The sequence below is a fragment of the Macaca fascicularis genome, chromosome 10 (assembly GCF_037993035.2).
Source record: "Macaca fascicularis isolate 582-1 chromosome 10, T2T-MFA8v1.1".
Classification (NCBI taxonomy): Eukaryota; Metazoa; Chordata; class Mammalia; order Primates; family Cercopithecidae; genus Macaca; species Macaca fascicularis.
The window spans coordinates 84,333,955-84,349,485 of record NC_088384.1 but is presented as its reverse complement, the minus strand read 5'-3'; the positions used below and the strand labels follow the sequence as shown (position 1 = coordinate 84,349,485).

General features: G+C 40.3%; 1 protein-coding gene across 50 annotated transcripts in view; it reads left to right on the top strand.

The window, feature by feature from the left end:
- PTPRA (protein tyrosine phosphatase receptor type A) overlaps positions 1-15,531 on the top strand; it is a 165,582-nt gene that overhangs the window by 88,168 nt on the left and 61,883 nt on the right. For 14 of the 50 annotated variants that reach the window (XM_015457844.4, XM_045362627.3, XM_005568493.5 and 11 more), the window contains 3 exons: positions 3,908-3,986; positions 4,499-4,840; positions 15,211-15,237. In XM_015457844.4, the coding sequence (XP_015313330.1) occupies positions 3,914-3,986; positions 4,499-4,840; positions 15,211-15,237 (442 nt within the window). In that variant the 5' untranslated portion in view covers positions 3,908-3,913. Of the gene's footprint in view, positions 1-1,020; positions 1,070-3,907; positions 3,987-4,498; positions 4,841-15,210; positions 15,238-15,531 lie in introns of all 50 variants that reach the window. The other 36 variants (XM_065522879.2, XM_074004915.1, XM_065522876.2 and 33 more) reach the window with 5 other exon arrangements.

The window sequence follows — 15,531 nt, the reverse complement described above, 5'->3', positions numbered from 1 at the left end:
TAATTTTTTGTATTTTTTAGTGGAGACAGAGTTTCACCATGTTAGCGAGGATGGTCTCGATCTCCTGACCTCGTGATCCGCCTGCCTCGGCCTCCCAAAGTGCTGGGATTACAGGCATGAGCCACCCACTGTGCCCGGCCCTTAAAAAAAAACAAAACAAAACAAGGTCTTGCTCTGTCACCCAAGCCTGAGTGCAGTGATGCAATCACTCCTCACTGCAGCCTCAACCTCCCAGGCTTCAGTGATCCTCCCACCTCAGCCTCCTAAGTAGCTGAGACTACACGCACACACCACCATGCCCAGCTAAGTTTTGTATTTTTTATAGAAACGTGGTCCTGCTATGTTGCCCAGGCTGGTCTTGAACTCCTGAGCTCAAGCAATTTGCCTGCCTTGGCCTCTCAAGGTTTTGGGATTACAGGCATGAGTCACCACACCTGGACTTTTTTTTTCCTTTTTTTTTTCTTTGTTTTTTTTTTAACCAGTGATCTTTTACTGTCTCCATGGTTTTTCACATTGGCTTCTTTTGCTTAGTAATATGTGTTTAAGTTTCTTCTATGTATTTTCATGTTTTTAGCTTATTTCTTTTTAGCAGTGAGTAATATTTCATTGTCTGGATGTGCCATCACTTATTTATCCATTCACCTACTAAAGGATATCTTGATTGCTCCCAGTTGTGGCAATTATAAATAAAGTTGCTGTAAACGTCCATGTGCAGGTTTTTTTAAATGGCATAAGTTTTCATCTCATTTGGGTAAATACCAAGGAGCACAATTGCTGGATCATATGTTAAGAGCATATTTATGTTTTTGAGAACTACCAAACTGCCTTCCAAAGTGGATGTACCGTTTTACATTCCCACAAGCAGTGAATGAGAGTTCCTACTGCTCCATATTCTTACAAACATGTAGTATTCTCAAATGTTTTGGATTTTAAAACCAAAATCCATTTTAATAGATGTGTAGTGGTATCCTGTTTTAATTTGCAATTCCCTAATGTCTTGATGTTCTCTGTCTTTTTCAGATGCTTATTTGCCGTACTGTATATCTTCTTCGGTGAGGTGTCTGTTCAGGTCTTTTGCCTATTTTTAATCTAGTTGTTAGTTTTCTTGTTGAGTTTAAGAATTCTCCGTCCTTTGTCAGATGTATCTTTTGCAAACATTTTCTCCCAGTCTGTGGCTTGTCCTCTCATTCTCTTGGCATTGTCTTTCACAGAGTAGACGTTTTATATTTTAATAAAGTCCAGACTATCAATTATGTTCTCATGGATCATGCCTTTGATGTTATATCTAAAAAGTTCTCACCATACCCAAAGTCATCTAGATTTTCTCCTGTTGTCTTCTTGGCATTTTATAGTCTTATGATTGATATTTAGGTCTATGATTCATTTTTAGTTAATTTTTGTGAAAGATACAAGGTCTGATATGGATTAATTTTTCTGTATGTAGCTGTCTAGTTCCAGTGTCATTTGTTGAAAAGACTATCTTGCTCCATTTTATTGTCTTTGCTCCTTTGTCAGTTGACTATATTTATGTGAGTCTGTTTATGATCTCTGTTCTGTTCCATTGATCTGTCTTTTCTTTTGCTAATACCACACTGTCTTAATTACTATAGCTTTAAAGTAAGTCTTGAAGTCCAATAGCATTAATCTTTGACTCTTCTTTAATATTGAGTTGCCCCTTCAGAATCTTAATGTTTCTCCATGTAAACTTTAGAATCAGCCTTTTTATATTTACGAAATAACTTGCTGAGATTATGATTGATATTGCATTGAATCTATAGACTTATTTGGGAAAAACTGACATCTTGACAATATTGAGTCTTCCTATCCATAAACATTGTTTATGATGGGCTTCTTTATGTTTAGAAGCTTTTGTTTTTTCTGCTGTGAGATATTCCACTTCTAGCTTTATGATTTCTTACATTGCCTTTTATACTTAGAAACTTTTTCCTCATCCTGAGCTCACATATTAATTTATTTTCTTTTAAAATGTGTTTTTCAAACATTTAGTTTCTAAACCTATGTGGAATTTATTTTGGTATATGGAGTGAGATGGTGGTCTAATTCCCTCCCCTCAAATATGTAGTTATTTTTCCCAAAACCATTTTCTATTGATTTATCAAGAATAGACATGTATACATGTATAATAGTCAGCCTTCCACTTGTTTTTTGACCCTTGTGAAGGAAATTGTTTGAGTTTCCAATTTTGGATTAGGCTCAGATAGTAATTGAGCTGGATTCTGCCAGAGATCAATGTTAATTCACTATCCAGCTCTTCCACAGAGTTATAAAAATGTAAGTTTTGTGAAAATCTAACAGTATATCACTGGTTTAATGATCACAGCCTAGGAAGAATGGGGAAATGGTCAAAATCTCATGTGGGTGCACCTGAAGGCCACTGTTGAGTCCATCTCCCTGCTAGGCACCGCTGCTGGCACCAGGGGTAGACTCCTGGGGTGTGTATGAACCACCTACATCTCCCTCTCTTCCCCTAAGATTTTCATGTGTCCCTTAAAGATGTATGTCCTACTTCCCTTGGAGAGTCACTACCATATTGAACACTTTAGACTGTGAGTCCTGTGAAGATGGGGCTTGTGAGTGTATTGCTCCCCAGTTATTTCTCTAGCATTAGCTCAGTATAGGGCATAAAAATCTGAATGGATGAACAAACCACTATTACTGGTGGGAACGTGCTACTATCTTACATGGTTTGAGGTGGCATAAAGGTTGAGAACAGCTATATAATGTGTTCCTTGAAGGGCAGCAGTACATCAGTGCAGTCAGCCTACCTTCTCCATACTTCTCACTCTGAAAACTGTAAAGCTGCACCTAGCAATCAACTTGGGATCTTTAAAAGGGACTGCTCCCTAGCTCTCACCCACAAAGCTGCAGTCTAGCACAGGTGACTTTTTTAAAAAAGTTTTTTGGGCCAGACACGATGGCTCACACCTGTAATCCCAGCACTTTGGGAGGCTGAGGTGGGCAGGTCACCTGCGGTCGGGAGTGTGAGACCAGCCTGACCAACATGGAGAAACCCCATCTCTACTAAAAATACAAACAAATTCGCCAGTCATGGTGGAACATGCCTGTAATCTCAGCTACTCGGGAGGCTGAGGCAGGAGAAATCGCTTGAACCCAGGTGGTGGAGGTTGCGGTGAGCCAAGATCACACCATTGCACTCCAGCTCAGGCAACAGTGCGAGACTCCATCTCAAAAAAAATAAAAAAGGAGTCCTATTAGGACTCCATTTTTATTTTTACGGGTTGGATATCTCTAATTCCAAAATATGAAATGCTCCAAAATTTGAAACTTTTTGAGCACAGACATGATGCTCAAAAGAAATGCTCACTGGGACATTTTGGATTCAAAATTTGGATTAGGGACTGGGTGTGGGGGCTCACACCTGTAATCATAGCACTTTGGGAGGTTGAGGCAGGAGGATCAATTGAACCCAAGAGTTTGAGAGCAGCCTAGGCAACATAGTGAGACTCTGTCTCTACAGAAAATATTAAAAATTAGCCAGGCATGGTGAAACATGCCTGTAGTCCCAGCTACTCAGGAGGCTAAGGCAGAAGAATCACTTGAGTCCAGGAGGTAGAGGCTGCACTGAACTATGATCATACCACTCTCTCCATCTTGGGCAATAGAGCAAGACCCTATCTCTTTAAAAAAAAAAAAAATCTGAAACACTGCTAGTCCTCAGCCGTTTTGGATAAGGGATAGTCAATCTTTATAAAGACTTAGTTAGTTATTGGATATCTGAGGAAGCATTCATATCAGGATCCCAAAAGATCATTGGTTTAGACACACATTTTAATAGCTTGGAAATCCAGAATACTCTTCTGGTGACCAGCTCAGACATAGTCATGATAATATAGGACCTCATCTAACATGGCTCCCTATTTTCCAGATAAGCATGGATTCCTGGTTCACTCTTGTTCTGCTCGGCAGTGGTCTGATATGTGTCAGTGCCAACAATGCTACCACAGGTAAATTGTAATTTGATAAGGCTGCTATTTGAAATGAAATTTTGCTTTCACATTTAATGAGCCAAATTTGAAAACCAAGATGGTATTTGAAGAAAGGAATAGAAAAATTTTATTCGAAGTGATGGCAAAATAGGTGTCTTCAGAAATCTTGGAATTGTATTGAATGCTCAGCATTGTTTTTCATACATGTAACTGCTTTAAATAAATCAAAGAGATTTTGTGTTATTTCCTGAAAAGTAAAATAAACTGTTGATATTTACAACTCTATACATGGTTTCTGAGGAACTAAGTGAAAAATCTTATGTCTTTCTCCCTTAAACCATAGTCCTTTGGAGGAGGTAGGAAAGGTCCAGCATTAAATAAAAACATAGCGGGTGGGTGGGTATTGGGGGGTTGGTCTTTGCTTGGTCTCCATATGTTTGAGAGTTTATTAAGGCTTGCTGCTTTGTGTCTCACAACTTTTTAGCCTCACATTCTTCATGTGATATTTCCTTGTTTTTTGGTGTTTGTAGTTGCACCTTCTGTAGGAATTACAAGATTAATTAACTCATCAACGGCAGAACCAGTTAAAGAAGAGGCCAAAACTTCAAATCCAACTTCTTCACTAACTTCTCTTTCTGTGGCACCAACATTCAGCCCAAATATAACTCTGGGACCCACCTATTTAACCACTGTCAATTCTTCAGACTCTGACAATGGGACCACAAGAACAGCAAGCACCAATTCTATAGGCACTACAATTTTACCAAATGAAACGTGGCTTCCAGATAACCAGTTCACGGATGCCAGAACAGAACCCTGGGAGGGGAATTCCAGCACTGCAGCAACCACTCCAGAAGCTTTCCCTCCTTCAGGTACTAGAGATGATTCTCTTTATTCTTTTGCTCTTTGAGTTTATTCATCCTTTTATTACCTTGTTTGTGTTTCCTAGCCTTAAAATTTCTTCAAATAAGTAAAATTGCTCAAGTGAAGTAATGAAACCTATATTTGAAATTTTTAGGCATATCTGGTTAGCATGAGTGAAGAGGAAAGAAGAAAGATTCTGGAGAATATCATGCTGCTAGGTGGGATCCTGGTTAGATTGAGAGGACTTAAATGTGTTTAAAGGTAGAGAAGGCTTAAAAAGAGAAAGAGAGGAGCTCATTGACGATGCAAGAGACTGAAGATGAAAAGACACAGAGAATGAGTAATAAGATTAGGTTTGAAAAGGGAGGGATCCATGGAGACCATGGAAAGGAGAATGGATATTGATGTCCATGACAATTAGATATGGCGTGGGAGGCCAGTGGCTAGGGGTGTCATTAGAGAGGCTCTGGGAAATGGTTACATTGCAGTGCCAGTTGTTCAGGGCCTCAGGTTGAAGCAGTAGTCCCAAGGATAAAATCAGAGACGTGGGTCTGAGACCAGGACAGGTAAGACAAGTTTCTGACCTCTTTGAACCTTAGGTACCTTGTCTGTAAAAGAGGGTTAGAGAGACCCTCAAAGGGCTTCTGGGAGGAGTAAATGTAACTGTCATCCCTTTTCTAGCAAAAATCACTCTTTCCTGTTCTGTGTTCCCCAGCCCTTTGGCTCTAATTTCTTCCCAGTTAGATGGTGAGTGCCCCTAAGCAGAATCACATCTCGCTCATGGGGAACATTCAGGAACTGTTTGCTCAGTTGGTTCTCATTTGTTACTACAGGTGATATCTTTTACTATGCCTTATAACTCAGACCCTTCACTTGCCAGCTTTTCCCCATATTTTCTACCGTAAAGACAAGACAGCATTTGCAGTTAAGAGGGCAGTCTTCAGTACCACACTGAGTTTGAATCCCAGCTCTTCCATAAACCAGTCATGTTTATGGCATAGCTGGCTTACTTGATCTCTCTACCTCAGTTTGTCTGTCTGTGAAACAAGAATAAGTGATAGTAATAGTTCTTACCTCATAGAGGAGATATTAGGATTAAACAAGTTAATATGGGTAAAGCACTTACCAAGATGCCTGCACAGGTTAAGCACTATTTTTAAGTGTGAGCTGTTAGTATTGTTGTGATTATTGCTCTGATAGTTCCCAGTGAAATATGTGAAGGTACCTTTAATGCAGATGGCATCTCACTATTCTTGATGAAATAGAGGACTGCAGACAAGTAATGTCTGACACTCGCTTTGTGCTTTAAAGTTAATGTAGTTTTGTCTTAGTTATTACTGTGTGCTAGGCATCGTACTAAGAGTTTTGTAGAATAATCCTGTGAGGTAAGTTCTATTTTATGTTTTATAGGTGAAAGTATTTTACAATGATGAAACTGTAGTTTGTGGAATGTTTTTCAATGTACAGGTCATGACACAATTCATGAAATCACTTTAGCGGGCCACCACTAGTTTTGTTTTGTTTTGTTTTAATGGATGATCCAGTTCCATGTTTATTCTTTTAATGTTACATACAATTTTTTGACATGTTAGTAACAACATAAAATGTTGGGTTGTGGCCATTGCTTAGGGAGAAAAGCAGAATAACTTGTACAAACTGAATGAGTGAATGGAAAAGGTAGAGACTAACACAGGCCTGACTGACTGGACAGCCCATGTTCTATTCTGTACTGTCTTTCATTTAACAGTTCTGTGACATGACCATGGATAATCATCTCCTTTTAACAGATGCTTAATTTCAGACTGCATATAGAGGTTAAGTGATTTGCTTTAGATCTCAAGGCTAACAAGTTAGGACTATTTCTCACTTTTGTGATCTTTCCACTCTGCTTATAGGGAACTTAGTTTTCCATAAACTGACTTAGGTCCAAATTGTGCCACAGCTAAGAATCTAGTTATTGTCTAGTTATTGACATTTCATGTCATAGGAGACTGAGACTACATTTCTCTAGTGGCATTCATTCAAGATGAGTAAAACACAACAAACCATTATTGCACATGGGAATTTCATGGTCTTAAACCCCATATCCCACTTATCACCACGATTTTACCAGTCCTCCTGTAACAGTTACAGTTTTTTATTAAATCAGTATTTGATGTATATTATTATAATTATGAAATATTCATTGCTGAGCTATAAATATAAATGGATTGTTTTTCTTTCTTGTACAATTTTTTTTCTGGATTTAATAATTGCCTTATTTTTTGTTTATTTAGTTTTCTGTTTAGTCAGGCCAGGCACACTGGCTAACACCTGTAATCCCAGCACTTTGGGAGGCCCAGGTGGACAGATCACTTGAGCTCAAGAGTTTGAGACCAGCCTGGGGAACATCATGAAACCCCATCTCTTTTTTTTTTTTTTTTTTTTTTGAGACGGAGTCTCGCGCTGTGTCACCCAGGCTGGAGTGCAGTGGCGCGATCTCGGCTCACTGCAAGCTCCGCCTCCCAGGTTCACGCCATTCTCCTGCCTCAGCCTCCGAGTAGCTGGGACTACAGGCGCCCGCCACCACGCCCGGCTAGTTTTTTGTATTTTTAGTAGAGACAGGGTTTCACCATGTTAGCCAGGATGGTCTCGATCTCCTGACCTCGTGATTCACCCGCCTCGGCCTCCCAAAGTGCTGGGATTACAGGCTTGAGCCACCGGGCCCGGCCATGAAACCCCATCTCTACAAAAAATACAAAAATTAGCTGGACATGGGTACATGTGCTTGTAGTCCCAGCTACTCAGGAGGCTGAGGTGGGAGGATTGCTTAAGCCCAGGAGGTTGAGGCTTCAGTGAGCTGTGTTCATATCACCGCACTCCAGCCTGGGTGACTAAAGTGAGACTATGTCTCAACAAAGTTATTGCTACTCAATTCTTACCATGCTCTCCAGAGCCTCTCAAAACAGCTTTCTACAAAGTGAGATTTATTAGATAATCTATTTCTTTTTTACCTCTAGAAATTCCTTCTGAGCCCTACGTTGTCTTATTCCAGTCTAGGCTTGTTGATCTCTAGGGCTACTGCACAGATATATCAGCCTGGGATTTCCCTTCTCTGTCATTCTGGGAATTCCCCTTGCTGCTGCTTCCTGACTTCCATATTGTCTTCTTTCTTGTCTCCTCTCATCATTCGGTAGATTCTTGAGAAAAGGGGTCCATGGGAGGCAAATTGCATGAGACCTTATGTGTCTAAAAATATCTTTAGGGCTGTGCATAGAATTTGAGGAATATTTTTACCCCAGAATTTTTAAGGTATTGCCCTAACTGACACCTGCTTACTAGGTTTGGAGGATTTTACTGCTATCTTAATTCCTAATTATTTGTATGCTTTCTAGGATCTTCTCTTTATCATTGGTATCCTGAAATTTCACAGAGATGTATCTTGATGTGGGTCTTTTTCGTTCATTATTATAGATACTTAATAGGCCCTTTGGAGCCTTGATCTTGCATTTCTGAAAATTTTCTCCCATTTCTTTGAAACCTTCTCCCCATCTTCCTTTTTATTTTCTTTTCTCAAATTCTTATTATTTGGATATTGGATGTATCCTGAATTAATTCTTTTTTTTTTTTTTTTTTTTTTTTTTTTGAGACGGAGTCTTGCTCTGTCCTCCAGTTGGAGTGCAGTGGCACGATCTCGGCTCACTGCAAGCTCCGCCTCCCGGGATCACGCCATTCTCCTGCCTCAGCCTCCTGAGTAGCTGGGACTACAGGCGCCCGCCACCGCGCCCGGCTGATTTTTTGTATTTTTAGTAGACATGGGGTTTCACCGTGGTCTCGATCTCCTGACCTTGTGATCCGCCTGCCTCGGCCTCCCAAAGTGCTGGGATTACAGGCGTGAGCCACCGCGCCTGGCCTCATTCTTTAATCTTTAAAATTTTTCCTTCCTGTTGATCTTTGCTTTGAATCTTTTTCTCCTTTTAAAAATAAACAAAGGCCGGCTAGGCACAGTGGATTACACCTGTAATTCCAGCACATTGGGAGGCTGAGGCAGGAGGATCACTTGAGCCCAGGAGTTTGAGACCAGGCTAAGCATCATAGCAAAACCTCATCTCTACAAATGATTTAGAAATTAGCAGCGCCTAATGACTCATGCCTGTGGTCGCAGCTACTTAGGGCTGAGGCAGGAGGATTACTTGAGTCCTGGCAGTTGAGGCTGCAGTGAGCCGTGATTGCACCACTGTACTCCAGTCTGGGTAACAGAGGGAGACCTCATCTCAAAAATAAATAGGCCAGGTGGCTCACTCCTGTAATCCCAGCACTTTAGGAGGCCAAGATGGGTGGATCACTTGAGGCCAGGAGCTCAAGACCAGCCTAGCCAATATGGCAAAACCCTCTGTCTACCTACTAAAAATAAAAAAAATTAGTCAAGCCTATTGGCACATACTTGTAATCCAAGCTACTTGGGAGGCTGACATGAGAATTGCTTGAACCTGCGAGGTGGAGGTTGTAGTGAGTCAAGTCCCTGCACTACAGCCTGGGGAACAGAGTGAGACTGAAGACTCTTATCAACCAAAAAAAAAAAAAAAAATCAGTGACAAGTAAAAAAGTAGAATACCTTTTTTAAAATTTTTTTTATTTTTTTGAGACAGTCTCACCGTGTTGCCCAGGCTGGAGTGCAATGGCGCAATCTCGGCACACTGCAAACTCTGCCTCCTGGGTTCAAACAATTCTCCTGCCTCAGCCTCCTGGGTAGCTGGGATTACAGATGCCCACCACCACACCCAGCTATTTTTTGTATTTTTATTAGAGACAGAGTTTCACCATGTTGGCCACGCTGGTCTCGAACTCCTGACCTTATGATCTGCCCGCTTCGGCCTCCCAAAGTGCTGGTATTACAGGTGTGAGCTGCTGTGCCCAGCCTAGAATACCTTTTGAAAATAAATCAATAATAAAATCCTGCCGGGCGCGGTGGCTCAAGCCTGTAATCCCAGCACTTTGGGAGGCCGAGACGGGTGGATCATGAGGTCAGGAGATCAAGACCATCCTGGCTAACATGGTGAAACCCCATCTCTACTAAAAAATACAAAAAACTAGCCGGGCGAGGTGGCGGGTGCCTGTAGTCCCAGCTACTCGGGAGGCTGAGGCAGGAGAATGGCGTAAACCCAGGAGGCGGAGCTTGCAGTGAGCTCAGATCCGGCCACTGCACTCCAGCCTGGGCGACAGAGCGAGACTCCGTCTCAAAAAAAATAAATAAATAAATAAATAAATAAATAAAATCCTTAAAAAAAAAGCATATATATTCATTTTTTCCATTTATAATATAAGTAATAAATATGCTGAGTTGATTTCTGCATATTGCTTTTTCAGTTAGCCTGTCATATTTGTTCTTTGTTTTGGTAAAGAGCTGCTGTGTTGAAGGATATACCTTAATATATTTATCCAGTTTCCCCTATAAATGGACATTAAGATTGTTTTCAGAGTATTCTTATAAACAATACAGTTTGTCATTTCAGACACATATAAGAATATTAGTAGGATAAATTATTTTAAGTGTGCATTTATAAATTTATGGATATTGCCACAATCCCCTCTGCTAGGAAGTCTATTCCTATTAACAGTATGTCGAAGTGCCTGTTTTTCTAAACTCTCTTCAGTGTGGTGAATTGTTAAACTTCTGGATCTCTGCCAATCTGACAGGTGAAAAATAACATCTCAGTGTAACTTTAATTTGCATTTTCTGAGATTGAGCAACTTTGTGTAATTTAAAAGATCATTTAAATGCATTTTTCTGAGCATTCTTTGTTGATATTCTTTACCCATTTTTATTAGGGTGTCAAGGTTTTCCTGACTCGTTTGTAGATGTTCTTTGTACGTTTGGGAAATGAGTCCTTTGTCTATAGTAAACCTGCAAATATTGTTCCCTAGGTGGTCATCTAGATTTTCTGCATTGCAGAAGATACCGTTAGCTATTTTTAATTTTTTAAATTTAAATATTTCTCAGTTTAAGTTTTCTAGGAGTTGGGTCATATTTAGGAAGGTTTTCCTTACTCCAAGATTATAAAAATAATTTTCTTCTGGACTTCTGTGGTTTCATGCGCGCACGTGTGTGTGTGTGTACACGCACTTAGGTCTATCTCGAATTTATTCTGATGCAGAGTGTGAGCTATGGATCTGCTTTTCCCCAAATATCTAACTTGTCCCAATACCCCTTAATAATTTATTTTTCCTCATTGATTTGAAATGCCACCCATCTTATATATTGAATTCAGATATTTATTTACCTCTTCATATTTATTTATTTGGGAACATTCATTTTGTTTTCTATTAATCTTTTTCTCTGTCCATGTGCAAAGCCCCACTGTCTCAATAATTGTAACTTTGTAAAGTATTTAATATCTGGTAAAATGAGTCATTCCTTGTTAATTTTATTTTTCAGAATTTTGTTAGCAATTCTTACTATAAACATTAGAATCAACTTGTTTAGCAGGAAAAAAAGTTTGTATTGATCATGTTAAATATGTAGATTAACAGAGAAAATGGCATCTTAAAGATGTTGAGTCTAACTATCCAAGAATGCAATATATTCCATTTTCTGAAGTCTGTGTTTTTTTTTAAATCTTCTGTTTTTGTTATTATAAATGGAGCATTTTCTTCCATCATATCTTCTGACTGGCTGCTGTTGGGGATATGAAGGCTACTGATTTTTGTAGAGACATTTTGTACTGGCCACCTTAAACTCTCTTAGTGTTGAAGTAATTTTCTTCATTAATTATTATGGCTTCAAGTCATCTCATCTGCATATATCCTCCAAATTTGTAGAACTTTCTTTTTCTTCTGTTTAATTGCATTGATGAATACCTCCAGAACAAAGTTAAGCAGTTGGTAAATGCAGACAGCATTCTCTTGTATCTGACACTAAGGAGGACACTTTCAGTGGTTCTTCATTATACATGGTACTGACTCTTGAGTTGAGATAAACATATTTTATTGTGTTCAGGATTTAATGAGCATTTATGTCAGGAATGGATGTTAAATTTTGCCAGTTGCCTGTACAGGATCAATGAGCAAGATCTGAATGATTTTTTTCTCTTTTGGTCTGTTTCTGTAGTGGATTCTGTTCCTAGGTTTGTTTGTTTGTTTGTTTGTTTGTTTGTTTGTTTGTTTGTTTTGAGATGGAGTCTGTCGCCAGGCTGGAGTGCAGTGGTGCAATCTCAGCTCACTGCAACCTCCACCTCGCGGGTTCAAGTGATTCCCCTGCCTCGGCCTCCCGAGTAGCTGGGACTACAGGCATACACCACCATGCCCGGCTAATTTTTTGTATGTTAGTAGAGACGGGGTTTCACTGTGTTGGCCAACCTGGTCTCGAACTCCTGACCCCGTGATCCACCTGCCGTGGCCTCCCAAAGTGCTGGGATTATAGGCGTGAGCCTCCACACCCGGCCAGTTTTTTTTTTTTTTTTTTTTTTTTTTGAGACGGAGTCTCGCTCTGTCACCCAGGCTGAAGTGCAGTGGCCGGATCTCAGCTCACTGCAAGCTCCGCCTCCCGGGTTCACGCCATTCTCCTGCCTCAGCCTCCCGAGTAGCTGGGACTACAGGCGCCTGCCACCTCGCCCGGCTAAGTTTTTGTATTTTTAGTAGAGACGGGGTTTCACTGTGTTAGCCAGGATGGTCTCGATCTCCTGACCTCGTGATCCGCCCGTCTCGGCCTCCCAAAGTGCTGGGATTACAGGCTTGAGCCACCGCGCCCGGCCCCGGCCAGTTTTTATTGATTTGTTTTTTAGAGACAGAGTCTTGCTCTGAATTAATTATTTAATCTTCTTAATTTTTCTTTCCTGTTGACCTTTGCTTTGCTTAAAGTCTTTTCCTTTGAGTCATCCAGGCTGGAGTACAGTGGCACAATCATGGCTCACTGTAACCTTGAACTCCCAGACTTAAGCAGACCCCACCTCAGACTTCTGAGTAGCTAAGGACTATAGGCACATGTCACCACGTCCAGCTAATTTTTAAATTTTCTCAGAGACAGGGACTCACTGTGATGCCCAGACTGGTCATGAACTCCTGGCCTCAAACAGTCCTCAGCCTCAGCCTCCCAAAGCACTGGGATTACAGGCGTGAGCCAAGGCTGCCCAACCATATTGTATCATTCCTGTAACAAGCTGTTGCAGTCTGTTTGATATTATTTCTGTTTTCCTTTTCTTTTGTTTAGAATTTTCTCTGTCTAGATATTCACAAATTATCTCCAAATGAGATTGATCTATGTGTTTCCTTTGTGTGTGTATTCTTTTTGATAAGTTTTAATTTTTAGTGTTTTGTTTTGCTACATGGAAAGGATTTAAGTTTACACTAAAAAATACTCTTTTTTTTTTTTTTTTTTTTTTAAGACAGGGTCTCACTGTTGCCCAGTGCTGGAGTGCAGTGGAATGATCTCGGCTCATTGTGGCCTCCACCTCCTGGGCTCAGGCGATCCTCTCACCTCAGCCTCCCGAGTAGCTGGGATTAATGGCGTGTTCCACTATGCCCAGCTAATTTTTGGTATTTTTTTGTAGAGATGGGGTTTCGCCATGTTGCCCAGGCTGGTCTCGAACTCCTGGGCTCACATGATCCTCCTGTCTTAGCCTCTCAAAGTGCTAGGATTACAGGTGTGAGCCACTACATCTGGCCGTTTCATTCATGTTTTCAAATATATTTGAATGAGGAAAAGTTCTCCTTTGTGGTTATTATAATAGCCTACAGAGCTATTAATTTTTAAATTTTGTTTATTTTATGTCTCCTTTTTTTTTGTTTAGGCTGAATAACCATTTATTTCATAGGTTTATTCCTTTTTTTCTTCCGTAGAACTTGCTATTGTGTGCATTTATAGTCCTTTTATTTTTAACTTTTCTATTTCATTCATTTTTACTTTCTACCTTCTTTAGATTTATTTCGTGCTTTTTCTATCTTCTTGAATTGAGTGTGCTTTATTTAATTTCATTCTTTCCTGTTAATTTTGCACAAGCACATCTTTAGCTACATTCCATAGGTATTTCTATAGGTAGTTGTTTTAGGATGTGCTATAAGCTGCTCTGACAAAGATACCAAAATTCAGTGACTTAAATAAGACCCAAGTGTCTGTCTCTCCCTAGTTACATTCCAGAGGTGGGCAGGGCCTTCGTTTCAGTAGAGACCAAATTCCTTTCCTCTTGTGGACCTGCCATCCTAACAGTATTGCCCTTATCTGTTTGGTTAGTGATAGTTCTCACCATTGGGTTCTAGTTGCAACCACTGCGAAGGAAGAACAAAGGGAATAGAGGGCATTTCTTTTCCAAAAGATGTGACCTGGAAGTTACATTGCTTTAGCTCACATCCCGTTGGCTAGAATTCATCACATTACTACATCTAGCACAAAGCAGTCTCAAATATAGTCTCTGGCAGGAGAGCTGGGATTACAGGTGTGAGCCACCACACCCAGCCGTCTGTTTGATTTTTGAGATGGAGTTTCACTCTGTCACCCATTCTGTAGTGCAGTAGTGCAATCTCGGGTCACTGCAACCTCTACCTCCCAGGTTTAAGCAATTCTCATACCTCAGCCTCCCAAAGTGCTGGGATTAAAGACGTGAGCCACTGCCTGATTTTGGTTTTGATTTTTTTTTTTTCTTTGAAATAGAGTCTTGCTCTGTCATCTAGGCTGGAGTGCAGTGGCATGATCTCAGCTCTCTGCAGTCTCCCCCTCCTGGGTTCAAGTGATTCTCGTGCCTCAGCCTCCCAAGTAGCTGGGATTATAGGCACCCGCCACCACGCCCAGCTAATTTGTTTTGTATTTTTAGTAGAGACGGGGCTTCACCATGTTGGCCAGGCTGTTCTCTACCTCCTGACCTCAGGTGATCTACCACATCATTTTGGTTTTGATTTTTATTTTCAAGTGTTTTCTTACTTTGTCATTTCTAATTTTATTGCATTGGGACAAAAGAATATTGTACTGTTTCTACTGTTGGGGTTTATAAGGGCTGTGGATATTTTACTAGCCTTTGAAAAGAAAATTTTCTCTGTTAGTGTGTAGAGTTTGGTATATACCAATTAGATTTTATTACTTATCATTTTGGTCTTTTATATCCTTACTTAATTTTGCCCTCTTGAATTTTAATATAGCTAAAGACATAAAGTCCTCTAATAACATGTGTTCTCTTTGCATTCTCGTACTTTTTATGAATATTGATGCTGCACTATTTGTGTACCCAGGGAGAAGGCCAGACCACTGTCCAAAGTTTAGTGAATCTGGGCAGTCTTGTTTCCCAGTTGTTGGAGGATGCCTCATGGAGGAAAGCATTCCTAATCCTGGAGCTTGTTTTGTTGTACTCTAAATTGAATTGTAATGTGTTTCTTTAACCTGAATGAATGTTTCTATTTTTTACTTACTACACAGGTAATTCTGACTCGAAGGACAGAAGAGGTGAGCTGCTCACCTTGTATCTATTGTTGCTTTTACACAGTGTACAGTATTCATCTATTTCCTCTGCTCATAGTCTGTGGTAACCATGTGCGTCTGTGGCTGTGTTGTTTGTTTACTTTCCCTTAAGTTATTTCCGTGTTAATCTCTTAGAGAAGAGAAATGGAAACAAGTACTGTATTCAGTATGGTTTTTTTTTTTTTTTTTTTTTTTTTTTTTTGAGACGGAGTCTCGCTCTGCCGCCCAGGCTGGAGTGCAGTGGCCGGATCTCAGCTCACTGCAAGCTCCGCCTCCGGG